Raw genomic sequence first — 15,009 nt, forward strand, 5'->3', positions numbered from 1 at the left:
TCCATTAAGTTTCTCCTCAAATGTCGGGTTATCAGAGTGGCTATCCAATCTCAGCTGCCTCACCCCACCCCTTCCTATTCCCTCACCAGGCTTCTTTTTTTTTTTTTTTGGCCACACCAAGTGGGAGCAGGATCTTAGTTCCCTGGACCAGGGATCAAACTCTTGCAGTGGAAGTTCAGTTCACTCACTCAGTCGTATCCAACTCTTTGCGACCCTATGAACTGCAGCACGCCAGGCCTCCCTGTCTATCACCAACTCCTGGAGTCTACCCAAACTCATGTCCATTGAGTCAGTGATGCCATCCAACCATCTCATCCTCTGTCGTCCCCTTCTCCTGCCCTCAATCTTTCCCAGCATCAGGGTCTTTTCAAATGAGTCGATTCTTCGCATCAGGTGGCCAAAGTATTGGAGGTTCAGCTTCAACATCAGTCCTTCCAATGAACACCCAGGACTGATCTTTAGGATGGACTGGTTGGATCTCCTTGCAGTTCAAGGGACTCTCAAGTGGAAGCATGGAGTCTAAATCATTGGACCACCAGGGAAGTCCCCAGGCTTATTTTCTTGATGTGCTGTGCTTAGTCACTTAGTCGACTCTTCGCAACCCCATGGACTGTATCCCCACAGGCTTCTCTGTCCATGGGGATTCACAGGCAACAATATTGGAGTGGGTTGCCATGTCCTCCTCCAGGGATTTTCCAAACCCAGGGATCGAACCCTGGTCTCCCACACTGGATGTGGATTCTTTACCATCTAAGCCACCAGCACTTACCATTATCTGAATTTGTCTATATCTCCTGTCCTACTGGCTGACCAGTGTATCATCTCCATGAGGGAAGGACAGTTTGGGTTTTCTTCACTTCTATATTCTCAACTCTTAGGACAGTGTTTGTTTTATATATACCTGGCACTAAATAAACATTCAGTGAATGATTTCACAATCTATACATATACAGGAATCTATTTTTCATGATGAGTGAACATGTTTTCAGCATAGTAGGTGAAACATAACTAAGTCAAAGGAGAAACAGGACTTTACTATAATAAATAAATTTTATTTTTCCTACCATAGTTTAAGAAAACCAAACATTAGTATAGGCTGGAAGAACATCTCTAAGTCTGGAAATAGGTCTCTGCCTTTTCATTCATAATGGATTGTCGACTGGAAAATCAGAGGCTGGCATTCAACAATATGTTACAAAGTGTTGATATACAGGGTTAAGAGCTGTTTCATATATAAAGGGTACCATGGCCAAACCAAATTCAGGACAAAGCAGATGGGAATGAAAGGTTTCTCTGATGCATCTGACAAAAGCATTCTTTTCCAGAACAGCATCCTGTCATCCTCAGTATATCTCCTGGGAACTAAGTTCCTTCTCCAAAAAACACTTTGAGAAAGATTGCTGCAGACCAAATATCTAAATCACTTTGTATTCAAAAGCCTTCTAAACATCCCACTTCTAATTCTAATCACCAAGGACCTATTCTTGTCTTTTTAAAAAGTATATTTTGTTTATTTGGAGCTGCATTGCGTCTTTGTTGCTGCGTGCAGGCTACTCTTCAGTTGTGATGCGCAGGCTTCTCATAGCAGTGGTTTCTCTTCTTGTGGAGAAAGGGCCCCAGGGCACTCAGGCTCAGCAGTTCAGTAGTTACAACTCCTGGGCTCTTAGAGCTCAGGCTCAGCAGTTATGGTGCACAGGTTTCATTGGTCTGAGGCATGTGGGGTCTTCCTGAACCAGAGATCACACTGTGTCCCTACATTGGAGTGGATTCTCAACCACTGGACCACCAGGGGAGTCTGACAAATTCATGTCTTTAGGAAAGAAGGAGCGTTCCTCTCCAAAGACTGCGCAAGAAAAATTAAACTCTCCATTTGTGACTGAAGGAAGAGGCAAGTGACCAAATGGCCTCATCCAAGCATACCTGAGTTTTATCACAATAAAAATGATCGGTAAATTCTAGAGCAGTGTTTCTCGAGCCAAGGGAGGGGGAAGAGGTACATCCCTTCAGGAGTGTGCCCGCTCCCCTCGCCCCTTAGGAGACAGGGTCTTGGTGAGCAATCGCTACCAGGGGGAATATGGTATATCTCCAAAGTGTACTGAGATGTTAAAAAAAAAATTGAGAACTGCTACCTTAAAAGACAAGGCTTCCCAAGTGGCTCAGTGGTAAAGAACCCACCTGCCAATGCAGGAGCCACAAAAGACCTGGGTTCATTCCTGTGTTGGGAAGATCCCCTGGAGAAGGAAATAGCAACCCACTCCAGTATTCTTGCCTGGAAAATTTCATGGAGAGGAGCCTGGTGGGCTATAGTCTGTGGGGTTGCAGAGTCGGACACAACTGAGCACACACACACATTAAAAGACATCCTCGCAGTGAGGTTTTCACCTGGCCCACTGCCAGTCTTTTAAATTTCTGAAATGGCTTAGCAAAACTATATTCACATTAGAATTCATAATACTTAATGAAAATGAATATATTTGAACACATTCTCATTCATCATTATAAGTTTCCAAATCAGTGTCCTGCAAACTGTTATAAAAGTTAATTGTAACACTGTCCAAAAGTATACAACGGGACTAAGTTTACCAAATGTATAAAAACATTATGAAACACTTGGCCTTATTTTGTTGATTTAACATTTCATTTTCATCATTAAGCAATGCTGAAAAAGCAATGTAACCAAAGACTAAATATTCTAAAAGTCCTTCAGATTAGTCACCTGTGATCTTTCAACTACTTCTGAGCTAAATGAAGAACCTTATGTTACTTTCTATAAACAAGAGAATTAAGAAACCGTCATGCCTTTGGCATTACTAAAATGGAGTACGTAAAGTTAGTACCTCTGTCCACCATAAAACTGAAGTTACAGTAAGATGAAATGGAAGCCCAGAACCCCTGCTGGAGTACAACTTCAGTAATAGTGTCAACCTCTTGCCAAAAAAACAAATTTTGTCGTGCAGCTTGCAATTAATGTACCAAAAATTTACCAGCCTATATAATTTTATCAGTCTACCTTCCCCAGAGGAAGTAAACAGACAATAAAACTAATGAAATCATATTTGTTGACCACTCATATCCGATATAAATTGCTTCTTGTCTTCAGAGTATTAGCTGATGAGCTAAACTTACAAGGTCATTCAAACGTCTGGGCCAGTTAACCATAGAGGCAGTGTTCTAAGAAACTGGGGTGTTCCTGAGTCAGCAGAAGAGGCTCCTGCATTGCGATGGATGGCCCCTTAAGTCGTCAGCAAGTGCATGTCAGGGAGTAATGGGCCTCAGCATTTCTGTACTCTATGAAAACACCACGAAATACTGAACTTTTAATGAGTACTGCAACAGATGAGAAAATATTCAGTGTTTCAGTACTCCACAGAGTGAAAAGCAGAGGACACAGCCTTAGGTGGTGAGCTGCTGAAAGTTGGACCAATCAAAACACAGCTGATGGGCCCTGGGCATTCTGGAACTCGTGACACCGGCATTTCTGCAAGTTTGGCCCATGACCCTCCTGACAATCACCTGGGGAACTTGTCCCAGTACAGACCTTCTGCAGGAAACCAACATTTTAAACTAGTAAAGCAGCGTCTCCTGATTTGCCTGGGGGATCTACATTTATCACAAGCTCACCAAGTGTTTCCATTCTTTTGGCAAAGTCTTTAGTACCCTCTGCACATGAACGTTAAATTCTGCAGCACATATGAAATGCTGAAGCAACATTAAATGTATCACCTCCCCAAATATTGCGATGTCATTGGTTAAAGGGTGATAGATGAGTACAACCAATTGGGATTAATTCAGTTAGTGCCCTCTAGGTAACACACTTTACCTGTGCTGCATAATACTTCACAGCATCAAGCTGGCAACAAGAAAACAGAGCAAAACAGAGCATATGACACCCAGCCACAGGCTGTGAACTTTCAACAAAATCCAAGTCCATAATGGCATGGGAACCTTCTATGGTGAAGCAGAATGGACTTGCGGGGGAAAGAGGGCGCTCTTTCAATTCATTTCCTTCACTAGGTGGGGAAAGGAAGAAGACCCCTCCCCAAACCAGGTTTGTTCATTCTGGAATGCCTTCCCAGACCCCACAGCTCCCGCAGACTCAGTTTCCGTTTTTTCAGGTTCCCTGACTGACCTTCCCAGCTCATACTCCTCCACTGTGGTAGGAGAGGCTTTGCTACATGAAACTCATCAGATGAAGCGTGTTCCATTTTCCAAGAGTAATACTTCATGGGTAGTAAGGCTTAATCCAACTATTTAATAGTAAAGCTACAAGGGTGGTAATGCCTAATCCAGCTGTTTAAATAGAATCGGAGAACATACTTTAAATAAATTAAAAGCTAAATGAAATAATGATTTGCATGAATGAGGACTGACTTGAACCCATGTCCCCCTTTTAAAATCGTACTTAGAGAATCCAATGCACATCTAGAGAAATGTCCCCAGTTAAACACCTTATTGACCTGAACCCGCTCAAAAATGCCAAGATATCAAGCATTCTAAATATTTTAGGCCACTGCAAACTGGGACCATGCCATTGGCTTATGGTAGTTAGGGTGTTGTAGCTTAATGCTGACATTTGGTACGAAAAGCTTATGGTATGAATCAGGTTTCCTTTTTATGTAATTCCGGCTCGGGAATCCGATACAGAGCAGCTGAGAAATAAACTATGTTGCTGAGGCTGAAGACGAGGCACAGAAGTATGGCTCCGGCTATCTGGGCGAACACCAGGGGCCTGCAGTGCATCAGCAGCCATTCCTTCCTCAGAGTCTTGTCCAGAAGGATGGCTTCCATCTGCATGTGTGTGGCCAGGATCACACACACGTGAAACAGCTGGTGGCTGTGACCTAAAGCAAACACACAAAAGGCCACCAAAATCAGCAATAAACAGGGAATGGACTACTGATAACATCCTATGGCTTGTGTGCTAAAAACACTGTGGAGTAAAAGAAGCTGGATGCAAGATACCCACTGTCCGGAAAAGGCACATCCCTGAGACAGGGAGCTGGGATTAACAGTACATGGGCAGGAAGGATCTTACTGGGATGATGAAAATGTTCTAAAACTCATATATGGTGATCGTTATACAATGTGGTAAATTTGCTAAAAAGAAAAAAAAAAGATTGAATTGTGCACTTGAAATCAGGGTATTATGTTATATATAACGTGTGTGTGTGTGTGTGTGTGTGTGTGTTCTCAGTCGCTCAGTTGTGTCTGACTCTTTGCGACCCCATGGACTGCAGTCTGCCAGGCTCCTCTGTCCATGGAATTTTCCAGGCAAGAATAATGGAGTGGGTTTCCATGCCTTCCTCCAGGGGATCTTCCCAACTCAGGGATCAAACCCGTGACTCCTGTGTCTCCCGCATTGGCAGGTGGATTCTTTACCACTAGTGCCACCTGGGAAGCCCATGTGTGATATATACTATTAAGTTTTTATTTTTAAAATATCATATGAGAAAAATAAAAAGGCCATCAGAGAAAACCAAATCCATTTTTAAAACAACTTATCCACCAGTCCCGCTTTTCACATGAGAAAGTCCTACTAAAGTTTACCTCTTGAGAGCCATCACCAGTCAGTTCTGATCCTGACTTCAGTATCAAAGGGGAAGCCAGCCAGATTTTCTGCTGACCACTTGTGAGATGCTCCTCCCCCTACTGCTGGTTAGTCCCAGACACAATGAGGGGGTCCTTCTCTCTGATAACTCACAGGACCCCAGTCAGCATGTATGCATCCCCAGAGGGTGGGAGCCCAGTGGAGGGTGGGTGCGGTGCGCAGGGAGGTACTGACTTGGTAGTTGGTGAGAAAAGGAGTCCATTGCCCAGGGCTGGGGATTGCCTGGGGGGACAGAAACCAGGAGTAAGATGAGAAGCCTGTCTGTTTCATGGGCTGATTGTATCTCCCCCTCCCAAATTCACATGTTACAAGTCTTAACTCCCAGTACTTGAGAATGTGACCATATTTGGAGATAAGGTTTTTAAAAGACAATTAAGTTAATATGAGGTCTAGCATGGGACCCGCTCTGGTATCTTTATAAGAAGAGGAGATTAGGATGTACACGTACACAGAGGAGAGATCATGTGAAAAGAAATGGAGATGGCCCCTGGCAAGCCAAGGAGAGAGGACTTGGAAGAAACCAACCCTGCCATCCCCTTGATCTTGGGCTTCTAACCTCTGGATTATGAGAAAATAAACTTCTTTTGTATCAGCCACGCAGTCTGTGGTTCTTTGTTACGGCAGCACTAGCAGACTAATACAAGAGTTAAATAAGGACCCTCCTCAGTTAAAAAAAAAAAGAATTCAGTGTTGTACCCCCAAGATTTATCCTATAGCAAGTATTCAATAAATGTGTCCACAGAAGGGACCAGCCTGGCCATCTGCCCTAATGAGCCAGAGCCAAGTCGTGAATGAAGATGCAGGAAAGTTGAATGAGTGACCAATGACTTCCTTAGGGCAAGGAGCTGCCAGCACCCCAGCCTGCATCCCCCAGGGAGATACTGTGCCTGGAGGGGCCGCCCCTGCCTCACTCAAGCCATACTACTGGGCTGTGTACAATTTCCAAATCTGTGTGTTTTGCGGCAGAAGTGGTTGCTTATCCAGCTGAGAACCGTACTCTCCAAGGACACAGGGCCAAGCAGTAGGAAGTGACCAGCTGTGCTCACCAACTGAGGCACAAACCTGTCTCCATCAGGGCAGGAGTCAAACAGACGAAGAACCAAGAGCACTGGACGGATGTGAAATGTGCCTGCAGGAAAAGTCAACAATCCCGTCTGGCAGGAAGAGGGAGGAGCTTCCTGTGGGCATTGGGGAGGAAGCTCAAAATCTGGCTGACTCTGTTATTTAAGGACAGAGATCTTTCCAAAGCCCTTGTTTAAGATGTTGTCGTTATCTGCCATCTCTGCCATGTCCCCCCACTGGAGTGTCTTTCTGCTCTAGACCCAAAGGGACAGGGTAGAGGTGAGTAAATAAAATGTTATTAAGAAGCCAGAGTTGGCAAAATAAGGCCCAGCGTCTCTTTATGTTTTTCCTGCTGACCCCAGACTTTGTACATGATCAGCTGTATTTCCTCTGGCTGGGCTGGGGCTAGGGAGGTGGACATGCTGGGCAGGCTCCTTGGGCAGGTTCCAATCCCCTGGCCCTCTCATCTCCCTCCTTTTTTGAAATCTGCCCTCTAACCATTTTGCTCATGTGATCCCTTCTGGCAGAGGAGAAGGAATAAAGGAGATGAAACTCTTGTCAAAGCAAAATGTGGCCACGTTTCTTGGGTAGAAGATGGAAACTCATGGATAAAATGGGCCTGGGGAGAACCGAGGTTCCTGCTCGCTACCCTGGGATGAGGACCTAGATCTCCACGGTGGCTTATCCAAGGAGCTCCCATCCCAGGACCCCTCAGCCTCACCAGAAGTGGCCCAAGGCTCCCTCCTCCAGCCAGTCCCAGAGCCAGGGTGGAGGAGACACGTTGCACAGCGCTACCCACGTCCCTCGACAGAGGGGAAGGAACCCTGCCAGCAGGTATACACCCCTGTAGCTCTGACGCCTCCTCTTCACCACATGGCTTCTCTGGCTTGAGCACGTTCAGGCTCACCTGGAGAAGCACTCGGCTTCTGAGCGAGTGCTGGGCCCACCCCAGCGGGATGTCTTGGGGGTGGGGGCTGAGATCCACACGCTCCCAGCTGAGGCTGAGACTACTCGTCCAGACTGGGAACTGCTGAGTCTGGGAACCACTGCTCTACCACGATTCCTGGCACCATCACACCCACCTGAATGAGACACTCTTTCCTCTCCTTGGCACTGCCCGCCCCCCGCTGGCTGGTACCCTCAGAGCCTTCTGTACCCTGTCTTTCCTCTTCCTCTTTACAGCTGCCTTCCATGGTCACTTAATAATGGGATTTCACGTTCGAGGTAATAATGGGACTCTCCTGTCCCCAGACCCTCCAGAAATGCTTTAGAATCCTAGACCCACCTTCTCTGCATCCTCCACCACCCTCCCTGGGCATCCATGGTCTGTGCACATCCTGGCCTCTGTCACCTGACAATTTCACTCACCTTGGCCTGGGCCTGGACAACTTCCGGGGGATTTGCTTCCTGCCCTGCCCCCGCCTCCCCTTGGCAGCTATCGTACAGCTGTCAGGGATGGGAGCCCCCGGGCAGTGGGGCCACCGCGCTCACCGATGTAGTCGAAGCGTCCAGGGGCCAGGCGCTCCGGCAGATGCGCAGAGTAGAAGAAAGAGGCCAGGAGGGTCATGGCCACGTGCTTCTGGTGGTACACGGTGGCTTCGTTCTCTGCACTCTCCCCGGGGAGCAGGAATACCTGCAGGTATTTAAAGAAACGCCAAGCCTTAACATGGATAGCCTACAGGGACCTACTGTATAGCACAGGGGACTCTGCTCAACATGCTGCAAAAACCAAAACGGGAAAAGAGCTTGAAAAGGAATAGATACCTGTTTATGTATCCCTGAATCACTTTACTGTACGCCTGAAACTAACACAACACTGTAAATCAACTATACTCCAGCGCAAAATGAAAAGCTTAAAGACAGAAAGAAACATCAGGGCTCGAGAGGAGGTCTGTAGACCTCCCCACGCACACGAGTGGACTCTGTGCGCCAAGGCCGTTCCCTCACGGCGTCTGTGCTTGGAAAGGGACCTCACAGGGCCTGTGTGGGCAGGCTTCCTGTTCTGAGTGTGAGCAACTGAGACCTAAGGTAACTGTATTTTAACCCCCTACATGCTCAAGAGAGCCTTTGGGTTATTTAGTTATCAAAAAAAAAAAAAATGAAGAAAGGAAGGAAGGAAAGGAAAACAACAGAAGTGAAGAGAAAAGGAAAGGGAAAAAAAATCCTGCTAGATGTATCACTACTCTGCCCCACCCCCACCCCGGGGCTAAAATGTAAGTAAAAAAAAAAAAAATGGCCCATTCACACTTAAACTCACTTTTAACCAGCACATCCCTTGAACTGATGCTCTTAATTAAGGCTTTAAGGCCTAGGAATTCCTGGAAGGCCTTCTGAGTCATCAAAAACTATTAATTACGGACATTATCCTGGTTTGGAGTTTGGTACGGTTTTTGTACGATTGTTAAAAATAGCAGCAGCCACCACCTACAAGGGCACCAGGCCAGGCCTTCTGGGTGCATCACTTCATCGGAGCCTCAACAATGACCACATGAAAGACTCCATTTCTCCCATTTTGCAGATGAGAGTACTGGGCTGGAAGGTGACTTGCCAACCACTAATTAGTAGAGAAGTCAGGCTCATTTGCAGAGCCTGAGTGCTCAGCCACAGCACCGTACAGGCTAAGACCCCTCCTCCCCCACTGCCCGGAGTCTGACGCGGCCGAGTGCCAGGAGCGTCCAGCACTCATCCTGACAAGAAGCGGTGCTGTTTGCAGGGGTGGTCTGCGGGGCTGGCTTGCTCTCTCTGCGCTGGTTTCCTGGGTGTGATCTGTGTCCTCCAGGGAGGATTCAACGGAGTGGGCTGCATCCCCCTTTCTGGTCTCCCCAGACCCACACGGGCTGAGCACGGGGCACAGGCTCAGTGTCTCAGCTGGTGGAGCCAGCCTGACCCCTCCCCTTCAGCCCTGGGAGCTGCCATCTCAGCCTCGGGCACCAGACTCTTACACTGCCTCCACCCTCGGGGCAGGGCCTGCTGAGCCCATCAGGCCTGTTCACTTGATGACTCCTCCTCTACCCCCCTGTGAAGGAGGGGATGTCAGCCTCATTTAAAGACAAGGAAACTGAGGCTCAGAGAGGTTTTGTTCACTGCCTAATGTCACACAGCCAGTGAGCAGTGGGACTGGGATTTGAACGCACGGCCATCTGAGAGTATGTGAACTTGCCTTCTTCTTGTCTTCCCTCCTATACCCTCTTCCTTTGTGTTCACCATCTAATTCCCATCTATCCTTTAAGACCTTCAGTCATATGCTTTCCTTCCCTACTACGTCTATGTTAATTGATGATAATATATAATAATGCATTTATGGGACTCTCACCACCAGCTAGCACTGTACACATTATCTCATGTAATCCTCCCCATAGCCTGACACAAGGTGGTGTTATTACCAGGCCATTTTTACAGATGAGGGAAGTCGAGACACAGAGATGGTAGAAAGCCTGCCCGAAGTCTTGCAGTGAATGAATAGTAGAGATTTGCCTCCAGAGCCCACTCTCCTGCTCACTCTACTAAACCCCAGACTGCCTCTCCTGCCCAGTCCTCCGACACTGCTCCTGAGCCTCCGGGTAGCACTGGCCACTGATGCATCTCCTGGCGCCACCCACCTAGTGCCCGTGGTAGGTGGTGGCAGCCTATGCCCATCAGGGCCTCTGTCCGTGCCGCCTAACTGGTCTGTGAGTGCCAATAAGGGAGCACGTGGGGCTCTGCGCCCATGTGTTCTCCTGCGACCGGGACAGCATCTGATCCCCAGAGCTCAGGACACAATCGATTCCCTGGTGTTGCCAACAGACAGAGAGGGGTCAGAGCAGGGCCCTTACCCTGAATAAGACAGGAAGGGAGTCCCAGGTGTAGGGAAAAGCAAAGGCCAGGACACGAAGCATCTTACAGAGCCCGGGCTTCTGTATCTCAAAAAACCTAAATCAGGAAAGGAAATGGGGGAGAAATGAGAATGAAAGGGAGTTTCAATCAATAACACACACTAAAAATAGCCAAGGCCGAGTAACCCACAGAAAACCATCTGCGCACAAACTCCTCCCTCTGCCAGCAGCTTCCCCACCAGCCCTCTCCACTTCTACCACCAGCCCCCCTGGGAAGGGCTCCATCTCAGATGTGAAAAGAGTTTGGAGGCGCCATCTCCTTGCACCATAAGAAGCAATGGTATCCAAAATCAGGGAGGAGGCATGGAGCAAAAAACCTTCGAGGGACAAGTTATCTAACTGCCACAGGGCCTTCCAGAAGTCAGACCAGTAGCCACCAGGAGAGACAGACTGTGGCGCATGGGCGGACCCAAATGCACAGGCTCCTGGGGCCAGCTGGCACCTCTGCGAAGGTTGAGATGCTTAACTAGTCAGAGTCGCCAGGTGATTCCCCTGCAAAAGCCCTGGGTACAATTAGATGTTTAATGACAAGAGATTTCTGGAATATTTAATAACACACACAGGAATCCTGGGCTGGGGAAACTGGCCAAGCATGGGCCTTCCTTCTTTGAGTTGAAGGAGAGGCTCCATACAAAACCGCAGCCCTGAGCTGGGGCTCGGGCAAGGGAGAGCTCACACTCCCAGGCTGGGCCGGGTGGCAGGGCAGGTACCCGCTTCAATACCACATCGTACTGTGGGGGCTGGGTTCTCCCTGGGGACGCAAGGACTGTGAGGCCAGAGCCTGCCCCGGCAAAGGTGATATGCAGAGCCAGGGTGTTGAGGCTTGTAGGGTGGCTGTTACAGGGCAGCCTGTAAGATAATGGGGGCACTGGGGCCCTCCAGCCCTTCTTGACAGTTCTGCCCCTCATCACGCTCTCTGGTGAGGTCTGCCCCTCATTTCTGTTCCCCAGGTGCCCTGTCCCAGCCCACTTGCCTGCCCCTTCTCCACCAAACAGGGTCTGCTGTTCCCCCAGCCCGGGTCCGTCTCTTCCAGCAGGATCCTCACATCCTCTATATGCCAGTGCAGGCACCCCCACTGTGCCCACATCCTCTGGCACAGAATACGGCAGAGACACCCTCATCTGCCTCCAGGGTGGTCAGGGAACCCTCCTCAAGGGTGGAGCTGGGTCTGCTCGGCTCTCCATCTCCAGCATCCGGCTCAGAAGTGTGCCTGAGGATGTGGGCATATGCTTGGCAGCCCAGCCTGGGGACCCCTGTTCACCATGGACCCTGAGAAGCCCCATAACCCCCAGAGATGAGCTTCAACTTCACTCAAGCCCATGGGCATGTCCCTTCTTCTTTTCTGACCCTGTGAACACTGGGCAGAGAAGGAAGAGAAGCTCAAAGAGGAGGAGGAGAAATAAGGGACCTCAACTCATCATCCCCCAGAACAGAACCCCGGCCTTGGAGGAAACCACAAACCCTGGGATAGGCACAGGGTCACGATCTGACAACAGTGTTTGTCTTGGACACTCTTGAGTCTGGTCCAGTCCCTGACCTTTGTGACCATCTCATCCAGCATGTGATGTAACCCTCCTGTGCCCCAGAATCCTCGTGTGTACCATGGGGATGACTACAGAATCCCTTATGGGCTTGTTGCAAGGGTTTCATCAAATGATGCTCACTAGGAGATTACAGCTGTGCAGAGCACAGAGTAACACTCACGAAATAGCAGCATTTTTTAAAAAAATGTGTTGTAGGACCCATCCTCTCCCTCTCCCCATCTTGTGGCCACGTGGTACAGAAAATAGAACAGGAGGGAACAGACAACTTCTGGGTGATTTGCCTAAAATCAGCTGAGCTAGAAAGAGGCAAAGCCAGGATTTACAGCCAGGACATTTGGTTGGCTTCCCACCCTCTCCCCTTGGGCAGGTCTCAGACCACTCCCCAGACTTTGCTCTTACGGACACCCCTCTGCCCCAGGAGGCGAACGGAACACACTTCCACTGCTCCAAGTCAGAGCCCATCTTTCGTAGGACCTTCTCAGTCTACGCTGGCCGACCCTGCCCGACCATGCAAGCCTGCTCCCTCCCTCCCCATGCTCTGCCACCGCCTATCACCTCTGGGTGCGAAGAGACTTGCTCTTAAAGCACGCTCTCTCTGTGGCCACTTACACAGGAAGAAAGCTGGCTCTGGTTGGCGAGGGCCATCCCCCAAAACACGGATTTCCTGCGACTTGAGACATGGCGCCCGGCCTGATAAAGTACTTCCCCAAGGGCAAACGAACCAGCCTCTCCAGCTGTCAAGCCGAGTCTACAGAGGGAAAAAGGAGAAAAAGCAGAACAGAAGAGAGCAACAGAGAACAAGAGGCAGAAGGGCCAGCAGCTACAAAGACGGTGGGCCTCCCACCACCAAAGTGCAATTCCAGATCAGGCCACAGGGTGTCGCCACAGCCAGAAGGAGGGGAAGGAGCCATGGCATTCTCCAAAGCACACCACGCCCGAGTCTCCAAAACCTCGCCTGGTAAGGCAATGCCTGTCCCCCAAGGCTGGGAGTCAGGGAGTCAGGCCTCCTCTGCCTAGAACCAGGTGGGCAGGAAACATTGGATTTCGAGAGAAGCCTCCACCAAGAAAGCGCTGATACAATACCAGTCTATTCTAAAACCCGATAAATCCTGTTGCAACAAAGCTGGACAGATGTGCAAGTGAATTCCAGAACTACGCTTGAAACAAGTGGGCCTTTGGAAACATCATTCTATTGCCAAGGTGCGTGTGTGTGCGCGCCTTCGTGCACGCAGAGGGGGCAGGGGGGTGGTATTATGGCTGTTTTGTTGTTGTGTGGATGACATAACAGGAATGTGGACATTTCCACGTGCTGACCATTGGCCCCAGCAGCAGTCTATCATCTGGCTGAGCCCTCTGACCTCTGGACGTGTCTGGGAACCACTGTCTGCTAAGCCTCCCGTCTCCACCTCTGACCTCCAAACCCTCTTCCAGGCCTGCCCCAGGCCACTCTGAGCTGCCGCAGCACCATTGCCAAGGCACGGCGCTCACAGCACAGCTCACATCCCACCAGGGACGAAAACCCATCTCTCCCTCACAGCACTGACCACACGGCGTTCCACAGAGCGAGCACGTGTCTAAAAAACCAATTGCTGGATGCCCTGGATGGATGACTGGAAAAGTACCCACAGGGACTCGTGATGCACAGCAAACACGTGTAACTACCATTCCTGAGCGAGTGGCGATGCTTCCTGGGCTTGCAGGTGGTCAGTAGGTATGAGCAGGCAGGGTCTCTGTCACACCCACCTGGCTCCAAGAGCCACAGAGAGGTCATTTGTTCTGCCATTTCCCCCGTAAACACTAAGGATCAAGAAGGCAGTTTTCCAGAACGTGTTCCTTTGAACTAAATTCCATGATTGTTGTTGCTTAGTCTCTAAGTCATGTCCGACTCTATGCGCCCCCATGGACTGTAGCCCACCAGGTCCCTCTGTCCATGGGATTCTCCAGACAAGAATACTGCAGTGGGTTGCCATTCCTCCTCCAGGGGATCTTCCTGACCCAGGGATCAAACCCGCATCTCCTACATTGCAGGTGGATTCTTTATCACTGAGCCACATGGGAAGCTCCCAGCTCTCTATGTGGAATTTACCTAAAGGACATGTATTATGTGGGAATGAAGGCCATTTGGACCACACTACTCTGCGAAGCATGTGGATAACTAAAGCACAACTCATGAGCTCCATGGTCTCTTTTGCGCTCAGGAAAAGAGGTGGTTCTTGGCCTCCTAGCCATTCCACAGACTGATACAGCAGGTGAGAGAGGCAGGGGTGGGCCTGGGGGATGCGGGGGAGAAGGCACGGAGAGGAACCTTGGAAAAGGCACTGAAGCTGGTATCATAGATGCCTAAACAGAAGGAACCCAGGGAACTTCTTCTCAGGGGCCCCTGCTTAAGGGCCAAGACTGGCCCAAGGCCACACAGCAAGCCTGTGAAGCTGGGCCTCAAGACACTCCTTGCCTGCCTCCGCTGCTTCCCCTGCAGTTAATCAGGACAAAGTCTCTCCCCACACAAGCATGAGCCCTCCTCCTCAGACACCGAAGACAAAGACAGAGAATGAAAACAAAGGGGACGGGTCTTGTAAGAGCAGGGATCCACCAGCACATGGGAAGGAGAGAGGACGAGACGCGAAGGAAGCTGGATGGGCCCACAGGGGACGTCCCACTCTATCCTTGGCTCCAAGCATGTGGCATTTGCTTCCTTCTCCCTTCCTGTTCCCTGAGCCCCCACTGAGCCCCACAGGACACAGTGGCTGAGTCCACAGAGCTGTCTTCCTATGAAGTTCACTGTCCTTTCTGAGCACAAGGCCAGTCCTCTGTAGGACACACGAGGAGCCTCCGATCCCCCACCTCTGGCTCGCTCTTCCAGTCTCTACCCCCCTCGCCTGCCAGCTGCGCAGGCTCTGGCCACTCTGAAGCTCCTTGCTGTCCC

General features: G+C 49.6%; 1 protein-coding gene across 4 annotated transcripts in view; it reads right to left on the bottom strand.

Annotated features, from left to right (window-relative positions):
• Positions 1–2,370: 2,370 nt before the first annotated feature.
• Positions 2,371–15,009, bottom strand: part of PAQR5 (progestin and adipoQ receptor family member 5) — a 96,592-nt gene continuing 83,953 nt past the window's right edge. For all 4 annotated transcript variants that reach the window (XM_006071019.4, XM_025296244.3, XM_006071020.4 and 1 more), the window contains 3 exons: positions 10,483–10,579; positions 8,162–8,303; positions 2,371–4,841 (listed from right to left, as the gene is read on the bottom strand). In XM_006071019.4, coding sequence (XP_006071081.2) covers positions 4,600–4,841; positions 8,162–8,303; positions 10,483–10,579 — 481 coding nt within the window. In that variant the 3' untranslated portion in view covers positions 2,371–4,599. The remainder of the gene's footprint in view (positions 4,842–8,161; positions 8,304–10,482; positions 10,580–15,009) is intronic.

The sequence above is a fragment of the Bubalus bubalis genome, chromosome 11 (genome assembly GCF_019923935.1).
Source record: "Bubalus bubalis isolate 160015118507 breed Murrah chromosome 11, NDDB_SH_1, whole genome shotgun sequence".
Lineage (NCBI taxonomy): Eukaryota > Metazoa > Chordata > Mammalia > Artiodactyla > Bovidae > Bubalus > Bubalus bubalis.